The sequence below is a fragment of the Perca flavescens genome, chromosome 20, assembly GCF_004354835.1.
Source record: "Perca flavescens isolate YP-PL-M2 chromosome 20, PFLA_1.0, whole genome shotgun sequence".
NCBI lineage: Eukaryota > Metazoa > Chordata > Actinopteri > Perciformes > Percidae > Perca > Perca flavescens.
In genome coordinates, this window is record NC_041350.1 from 14,049,194 (window position 1) to 14,058,971 (window position 9,778).

The 9,778-nt window shown below is 40.7% G+C and overlaps 1 protein-coding gene across 1 annotated transcript; it reads right to left on the reverse strand.

Moving 5' to 3' along the window:
- Positions 1-2: 2 nt before the first annotated feature.
- LOC114547312 (zinc finger FYVE domain-containing protein 1) lies at positions 3-9,504 on the reverse strand. The gene is made up of 11 exons (XM_028566618.1): positions 8,045-9,504; positions 7,439-7,943; positions 6,302-6,516; positions 6,030-6,136; positions 5,836-5,944; positions 5,623-5,720; positions 5,289-5,406; positions 4,985-5,155; positions 4,617-4,797; positions 4,418-4,531; positions 3-2,167 (listed from the first exon to the last, which is right to left on the reverse strand). The coding sequence occupies exons 1-11, from the start codon at positions 8,552-8,554 to the stop codon at positions 1,935-1,937; spliced, it is 2,361 nt and encodes a 786-aa protein (XP_028422419.1). The 5' UTR covers positions 8,555-9,504; the 3' UTR covers positions 3-1,934.
- Positions 9,505-9,778: the final 274 nt, after the last annotated feature.

Below are 9,778 nucleotides of genomic sequence, written 5' to 3' on the forward strand. Positions count from 1 at the left end.
GATTATGTTTTGACAGATGGTAGCTGATACAACTTTAATCTTTAATCTTCAAGTTAGTTTCCAACAGTTTTAAATGTATCAATCATTTCGGCTTGATTTGTAGTCTGTATGTGAGAAGTGTTGATGATAGCACCCAACCTAATTGAAAAAACTGGACATCACAATGCAAATATCTGAAGCAACAGGCTGCACAATTTGGATGGGAATAAACTACAGGACAAGTAATTTGACATAATGTATTTCCTATTCTGTACTGTGCAATATACATGTATGCATTTTAGAGGAGGGTGTGTGTGATGCAACATTCAGACAGATAAATCTATTTTCAGGCAAGGCAGACAAACATTTTCTCATCAGAACCAAAAAGTTCCACGTTAGGAGAAAGCAAACGGAGAATTCACTCAGCTTACAATTGACAAAGACCCGGTTTTTCATTTTTAACAACAAGATACAAGCATGTGTTAAAGGCATCACCTTGTGCTTTGTATGATATCCAGATGTAAAGCGCTCAGTCACTAAATATGGTTTAACATCTCATCATTGCCACATTCAAGCATCAATTTTTCTGTGTAATGTTTAAAGACAAAAAAAAAAGAAACAATATGGGAAAAAAAAAAAAAAAAAAAAAAAAAAAGTAGTTTGCATACAGTCGCTACGGAGTATAATAAATATCCATACAGTAAAATAGTGTCAAACAAAAACCAGAAAATGAAAATACTTAATATTAATAACGGATGTATAATAACGGAAACACAAGCTGTGAAGCGCTAAAACAGAACTAAAATGTGTTACCAGGAGTCTGTGCCTACGTAGACCTGGAGGCATGAGTGTAATATGTAAAACTGGTTTGAAGACATATTTGGATATTCTTCAGTTCTGCAAATCAATATCCATACAACCAAGCAGACAACTGTACATATTTAGAAAAAAACTTAAATCAAGGTGTCAAGAAAACAAATTTGAACATGAAATACATACATTTTATAACATGGATACACTAAAATGCCACTTGGTAAATAAGATAGTGAGGTTTATTCAGAGATCATCCTCTGAACAAGTAAAAGGCCATGGATCTCTCAGACTGTCATGCATGCCCGAGTATTAATATGTCGTTTTTTTAATTTTTTTATCCTCAACACATAAATAATTTTCAACGTTTTAAATGTACACTCCTATAACATAGTTCTATGTTTTCATACAACCACAAATTACGTGATAAAATATAGACATTATACAAGCACAGACACAGTGACCTGAATGATTTTTGGCACACCAGATATCCACAATCTAGACCTACTGTTGTAACTTTCAGCTCAGTTTGGGACAGACTACTTGATCATCTCGATATCTGGATTTTGGCCATGGTAAGCAACAGCCTATAACAGCTGAAAAAGGCTTAGTGCAAAAACTAAAATGTTGCAATACAGCATGCAATGGACCCTGCAGTTATACCTGCACGGATATAAAATATCTCCTTGTCATTACACGTGCGACATCAGAGAAACAATGCTCAATAATAAGAATTGCTGGAAACTAATCACACCAACCCCACGGGGTTCTCAACTAACTAATATTCTTTAAATGATACATTTTTTTTTTTTAATATATTTTCTGATAGTAGAAAAATAGCTCAACAGCCTTATTTAACGTAAAATTAGGGACTTGTGTCAATACCAATCAAAATATTCACTCTGTAAATAATCAGAGTGGAAATGCAGGTTTCACACTCAGTCAAGTAACTCACATGTTCTGGCTGTTCTACAAAGGCCACAGGAACTCAACTAAATGTTCTATATATTATTTATGCCTAAAAACTTCCTTTCCACAGATACAAGACAGAACCATTAGATTAACAGAGGTAAAGCAGTGACAGACTGCGAGCTGAGTGAGTGAGTGGTTCTCTCCGGTGTTCTGAGGAAGGAAGGCCGTCCCTGTTAAAGTTCTCCAGGTTTCTGGTTGCAGCTGGTGCACACCCGCACAGGGTGATCCCAGCCCCGCGATGGAACCGGCCGACGCTCCGGGGAGCAGTCATCACACACTCCTTGGCCACAGGCGCGGCAGTGGTGCTTTGACAGCTTGGCAGTGAACTCACGCTGGCAGTTGTGACAGGACAGGATGTCCTGGTCAGGCACCCAGTAGGCAGGACGGGCGGCATCTTTCACAAGGCCTACAGGGTAACACGTAACATAAATACACACATACACAAGCACGTATCAGTTGTAGTATAAGGGGACACTTACACTTGCAAAACACATGGTAGTAACTGTAGGGACGCAACTAACGATTATTTTCATAGTTGATTATTTTCATAGTTGATTATTTTTGCTCAATGGTGTTTTAAGCCCCCAACGTCTCCTTCCAGGCAGCGCTGCGATTGTTGACTTCAACGCACCTAACCCTAACCATAACCATTGCCTAACTGACTTCAAGGCACCTAACCCTAACCTTAACCCTAGCCATAACCATTGCCTAATCCTAGTTCCTTCCAGGCAGCGCTGCCTCAAAGGAGACATTGGGGGCTTAAAAAACACTGATAAACATTATTTTCTGGATTAACATTAACAGGAACAGCTCAACCTTTTGGGAAATTTGCTTATTCATCATGCTGAGAAGATCTCATGTCTGTTAGTTAGCTTAGCATAAAAACTGGACACAGAGGAAAACTGCTATCCAGGCTCTGTTCAAAGGATACTGTAGACCTACACTATATTTACTGGTAAAGGGCATAGATGAATAACCTGATTAAAAACCTGATATACTGCAGAGGATATAAGGTTATTATTGTCTCTGTCCAAAGGTAACAACTTCTAGCTCTGAAGCTCACTAATTAACACAATATATCTTGTTTGTTTAATCTGTACAAAAACTGAAGTGTAACACTGGCAAGTTGTGGCTTTACGGGGGGGGGGGGGTTATGTCCTGAACATTTACTTGGCAGGGAGCAATAACCTCCTGGAATCTCAGCTGGTTGCCTGGTAACTGCTCCCAGCAAAGAAATAGTTCAGCACCTCCTAAAATTTCCCAAAATGTTGAGCTATTCCTTTAACTTAGAGGTACAGTACATTTACTTACTCTAAAATACTAGACTGATGACTGTTTGATTCTCATCTGCCATTGCTTTACTTTAGCTCTATCCATGCTTGTTTTTCCTCACTAATGTTCTACTAGTCGTAAACTGTCTTGGTTGGAGTATCCATGGAAACATGGAAAGAAGATTTGGAAATAAGTATTTTGTTGTGATTGGAGCAGACTTTGCTCTAAGGTATTTTTGGGGTGGCGATGGATATGAAGACGTTTTCAGCAGGACATCAGGTTATCAAACACATATTCATACATATACCTGTGCTTTGGATTAAACAAATAGTTTTTCCAAATATGTTTAAGACATATGTGAAACAACACATAACAAACACGAAACAACCTAAAGGCAAAATAAGAGCTATGATTTGTGGTGTGTATTTGAGTGAGTACAGCCCTTATTCTTGCCAACTCTTTGCAATCTCTTCCCATGCAGCAGAGCATATTTACTTGATCTACAACACCTTTTGGATTATTTTGACAGAACACAAAAATGTTCTTCTAATAAACACTGGACCAAAGTGCATTCTAGACTAGTGCAGAGAGTGACTGATCCAGGCTACTGCAAAGTCTATGAGACATCTTTATGTATGCTATGTCAAGAAACCTCAAAATATGTATTATTGACTCAATAAACATACGGCAAAGGAGTTTACAACAGTCCCATAAAATGAAATGGATAGACAGGGTAACTGGTCAACTATCTCACCTTTGCACTAAGACTAAACAATAGAAAAAATAACTGAACAGTTAAACATTAGGTAGCAGAGCACTTCTACATGGAAGCACTGCCACTGGCAGGTGCTGAAAAGACTGTCAAAGACAATTTTAGGTTCTGTAGCGAGCGTGTGTGGGAGGATTTTAAGTTTACGTTTTTTAAGTCCATAAAAAAAAAGTGTATTGGCAAGAATATCATGTTACAGACAAATGCAAATTGTATTTGAACTTCTGCTTGACAAACAAAAATTTCAGTCACTTGTCGTAGACTATTCCAAAATACATCATGTTAAAGCGGTAGAACACACTAAGCAGGTTGGGAATCAATTGGCCCTGTTTGGACTGTGAGCTTTTGGTACGGTAATTGTACAGGCTCTATTACAACTAGGCCATTGGGGCATCCCATACTGCTTATAAGGGAGGCTTTGCCAGTCAGACTTCTGCATAACATCTTTGAGAGTTCAAACTAGAAACAAGACCTCACGGCTTTTCTTTCTTACTGTAAATAAGCAGGTTATGGCTCTGCCACCAGAGGGCATTGTAACCCGTCACTCACAACTACTGGGTCATTTATTCCTGATACACAACAATCCTCTTTAGGTTTTTTTTGGGCAACACTCACCAAGTGGGATGTCAATAGCAGTGACCACAACCCCAATGGTGTTGGTGACTGCTTCTCCAACCTTCCTGGCGAGGGTTCCACCTTCTTCCTCCTCGAGCTCTGCCTCAATCAGCTCTGCATAAAGAAAACATCTCGAGCTCACCCAAATGTTACATGGCTGCATAACGGGAAAATTTGACATCTTTGAAAGCGTGTGTACCTGCGTATGTAGCTCTCTGCTCGAAGCAGATGTCACAGACTCTGACAGGGGCAAGACCCCAGCCTCTCTCAGGGACGGGTGCAGCTTTGGAAGAGCAGCCATCACAGAAGCCCTCCCCACAGGCACGGCAGTGATGCTTGGTGTCGTTGTCCTGGAAGACTGCGTGACACTTATGGCACACCTTGTACGAGAACAAATACAATAACAACTGAAGTTGTTATTCTGAGGCAGTCTAAGTTGTATCTTATGACCTGCAAACATATATTGTGTAATAGGCAGAGAGCAAGTAAACATAGCCCTGGACACGAAAGTGTTGACTTGGCTGTTGGTGGCGGGTGGAAGAGGGTGGGGCTGTGTGTGTCACTCACCAAGATGAGGGAGTTGGGTTTCCAGTAGGCTGGGGCGATCTGATCTGTCAGCCAAGAGGTGACGGCCTTAGCAGGCTTGACACTGAGCTCTGACACAGACTGGGCCACTAGGTTGACTCCATCCAGCAGACGCTGTGCTGCATTGCTATTGTCCTTTAAAAAGCCATCCGACTGCAAAAAGCAGACAGCTTTTTACTACATGTATGTACATAAATAATTACCTTAAGCCATAATTCTAGGTCTGTATGATTACAGACAATTAATCTCCATCTGATAAATAAATAAAAAAAATTAATTCCCTTACCCCTGGCCATACATGCTGGATCTCAGTGCGGACAACTGTATCCACAGGGTCCTGGTTCCCATACCAGTATTGACGGCTCCGATAGATCACTCCACAGTTAGGACATTCAATAACGTACCTTAACATACAGTAGATACATAAATGTACAAGTCCCTGGAAATATAAATGTAAATATCTGAGGTATGACATTGAACATGTAAGCTAATAGAACATTTTTATTTTAGGACAGAGTCTAGAACACAAGGGCTAAAATTAGGCTCTGTATAAAAAGGTAACAAAAGTCTAACCCAGACCTTGTTATGCATGACCTGAAGGTCATTTAACTGATACTTACCCAGACCAGGCATATTTGGCGAGGCCCATCCATGGAGAGTCTGAGGAAGCGGAGGTCTTAGGGACAACTATCACTTCCTTTCCACCTTCATAGCAAGCCTAAAGTGATGCACCACACAATAACATGATACTAATTAGCCATGGAACACGAGTGATTACACAGTCAACGGTATAGACACAAGGATTTGTTCTATCTAAGAGCAACTGTGCTTACCTTACAGGTGTAAATGCGATTATCATACTGAACAGAATAACGACAACGGTGCTTTGCCTCATGGCACACTCCTTCTCCTAAGTGGTTCATGCTGTTCTTGCAGCCAGATCTGGGATAGAAGTAAAAAGCAGATGTTAAACAATCTGAAAAGCAAGAGATTGAAGGAGAGATTATAAAGGGAGGAAGGCACTGACCCACAGCTGAGGCACAGGCTGGAGCAGGTGAAGTACTCATCAGGAAAGAAGCAGCTGTGGGCTACAAGCTCACCTGTAATTTCCCCATTAAAACGCTCACTCAATGCCTGTGGGAGAATCAAGGTGCAGCAAAATTAATCTATATTAAAAATACATCTTTATCCAGGAACCAGTTTTTCCGCAAATTGTGCATCAATTCATTTCAATGCAACAACCAGCCAGTCTGAAGCAGGCCGTAAGCTGGCTGATATTCAAACTATATACAGCCGTACCTGCAGGGCTTTGAAGATGACCACAGGGGTGCGTGGGGAACGGGTGGTGTTGTTATCCAGGAGCTGCTCCAGTTTATTCTGCAGGCCACGGAAGTCAGTCGGAGGGCTGAGAGTCTGTGTGCCCCAGTACTGGACAGAGCTAAAGGCCTCTGGGAAACGGGAAAGCTTCTTAAAGCGCTCCGATAGCAGCCGATCTACTGACTCAGATGACTTATCTAAAACAAGACACAGATGGAGAGGTTACCATAGAGTGTAATCAGAATGGATTGTAGATATACCATTAGTGAGTGTCTGTTAGTGTGCATCAGATACAACACAATTCTAAAAATACAGTGCTTGATATGAAGTGATGAATGATATGACAGAGAAAATACTATTAAATATTAGTAGTTGATTTTTATTATCACTATTAAAAGTGTCAAGAATGTTGCAATGTTGCCTATCAGTAACAAAGAAAACAAAAACAAAAACAAAAACACACACACTTAATTTCTGAGCAAAGACATGTAGCTCACTCATTAACATTAGGCTACATTTGTCCCAAGTCTTGAGTCTCATACCACTGTTCCTTCATGTTTTAGCACATTTACTACAAATCATGCACACTTTACACTCCAAGGCCTACTATATTTTGAATGTTTTTTTTCTTCCTCAGCAGTAACTACATTTGTAGTGAATTGCATGCATTCGAAAATGGACAGCAATGTAAAGTATGAGTTGTAGTAACTGGACTAAAACATGCAAATTGCTAAATTGTTTTTTAAGTGTCAAGTCACTACAACTATAAATATGTGACATTTTTTACTTCACTACACGGTTTTTGATTTAGTCCAAAAATTTGTATTTCACAAAAAGTTACCTTCAGTAATGTAAAGGTAGTCTGTAGGCTAATATTTCCTAAACCTGTAATTATCTGCAGGGCTTAATCTTTACTTTAAAGGCCCCAGCTCTCATCCCTTACGGTGATGCAGACCTAAATTCAGGGTGATACAGTCACAATGTATTGTTTTAATAGACGTTTTCCTGAAAGATTCTATTTAAAGGTTTGACTTGTCTAATAAATGTGTAACAGATGAAGTAATGAAACTCCACTTATTACATGTGGGACCTGGGAGGAACAGAAATTAGATATTTTACCTGAACCAAGCAGCTTAGTGTGGACTGTTTCATGGAAGATGACCACTGCAGGGCCCAAGGTGGACAGAGGGACATCCAGGCCACAACGGGCCGTTGTGGCCTTCAGTTCCTTAGTGAAATGCTTCAAGTAAGCATCCGAGGCATCCCCGAGGAACTTGAAGAGGTCATCATGGAGACGGTCAGCATGGGTGCGGTAGATGATGAGGTCGGAGATGGCGAGCACCTTGAGCAAGAGACGGGTTCTCTGGCCCTGTTTGGAACTGTTCCCAAGCAGCCCCTCTGTGTCGATGACTACTACTTTACGGAAGGGGTCAAACGCTGCCCACACACCCACCGTACAGGACTCTTGTGTGGGAGAAGTTTTGAACACTTCTCTGCCCATGAAGAACGCGTGATTCAGGGTGTGAGATTTGCCCTCTCCCGTGTTGCCAAAGATGGACACCACCTTCAGCAGCTGGTCAGGGTTACAGCTCAGGGTCTTTACAAATGAAGATTCATCTTTTATCTTTGGAGAAACAAGAGTTTAGAAGTGAAAATGTGTTTGTTTGTTTAGGTATTTTGATTCTGTTTCTATTCAATGACAAGTGTGACTTTTGCACAACTCACCTGCATTTCCTCATTTTCATCAACTAAGAGAAAACTGGATATCTTTTCCAGAAGTTTTGTTTTCTGAGATTTGGTCTCATCTGTTATTTGGACAGCGGGCGGGACAGTTGCCTGGACAGATTTGACCTCGGCAGGTTTAGGTGGTGGAGGATAAGATGTGAGCTGGTGTTTCTTCTTGTTGCCTCCACTGTGTGTGCGTTTCTGGCAGTCTTGGCACAAGTTAACTTTGCAGTTCTGGCAGCGGACCACAGATCTATGGCGTTTGCCATTGTCTCCGTTACCTCCTTTACAGTTGTCACAGCAAGGGACATGCCCAGGTCTTATCTGAACCCGCTCATGGTTCTTCAGACACTCCTGCCTGTGAAGCTCGAGCTCACAACGAACACACTGCAAGCTTTTGCATTCATCACACTCAAATGCAGCCTCCTCAGAGCCACCACAGACATAACTCTCTTGACATATTAGGCTAGTATTGACTCCTTTTTCTGAAGATGAGCCATGCCCGCTCATCGTTTCTTACAAGTTGAACTTGAATACAGAGCAGTGCTTATTTGAACAGCTTTGACAACAGTACCAGCTATTTCCAACAGCAGTTACTTAAAATGTACTATACTATGTAAATACTGAAAACTGAAGTGCCCAAATAAAACGACTAAATCAACTTAAAATAGCTGCATGGTAAAAGGGGAGGTGATCCACTCACTGTAACAACTAACTCTCAACAATAATACAATATATCAAACTACTTTCCGCAACATGAATTTCAAACACAACGGTTTTAATAATGTAATTTAGTGCAACTAACAGTGAGGCAATGAAGCAGAAACAGCCGTCTCCTTGAGTTACACTGAATATATATTTTACCACTAATAGTTAGCTTGTTAAGAAACCAAAGTTAGCATTTAGCTGCAGTATTACATCAATTATATTAAAGGTTAGCTCTAAAAAAGCTCTAAAATAATACAGAAACATTTACAGGCAGCCAGTACCTACTGAGACAATGAACTCTCCCTGAAAGGATGAATGTGCAAATGTTGATGCTAACAACAGGCTAGCTAGCAAACTGACCCTTAATAGCTTACTGGCAAACTAGAGAGATAATTTGGCATACAAGCAGCAAATTAGCTCACAGCTAGTAGCTAGGTTTCGACGGACAGTTTCAACTTTGTCCAAAAAAAAGCAGTAATTAGCGGACCAGCGAGCCCCAGTTCATAGCCGTCCAAACAAGCAGCTAGCATCCAGTCTGTCAACTGAGCTGTAACAACATATCAACAAAAACAACCACCAGTCGATGTCAAAAGCTCGGATATCAGCGGACTCTTTTACTTTAAAACTGGAGGGAAATCCGCGCTATTATTCCGTTTAAAAAGTCTTTTAAAGTGTTACTGTATTTGAACCCTTCCGAGCAGTGTCATTGTTTTGTTCCTCAGCCCCCTCCCAGGCAGATTTCTCTAGCTACGTTATTTTGTTGCCAGGTCAGATCAGCTGATCAGATTATTTTCAGTCACAGGGTCAGAGAAGGGTAACGTGCGGATGCATGATGGGAAATGTAGTTCCACCAGACAGACTAGCTGTGAGGCGCCCATATTGAGTCGACAGATTCTGTGAAGCTTCCAAAATGTTTTCATGTGCTCAAAATCAAACTTGTTTGCTATGTAATTGAACTTTTAAACAATAACTGCTATAACCTAATTCTAGGCTATAACTTTGTGTGCAGGGCTGCAGATCTTTTAA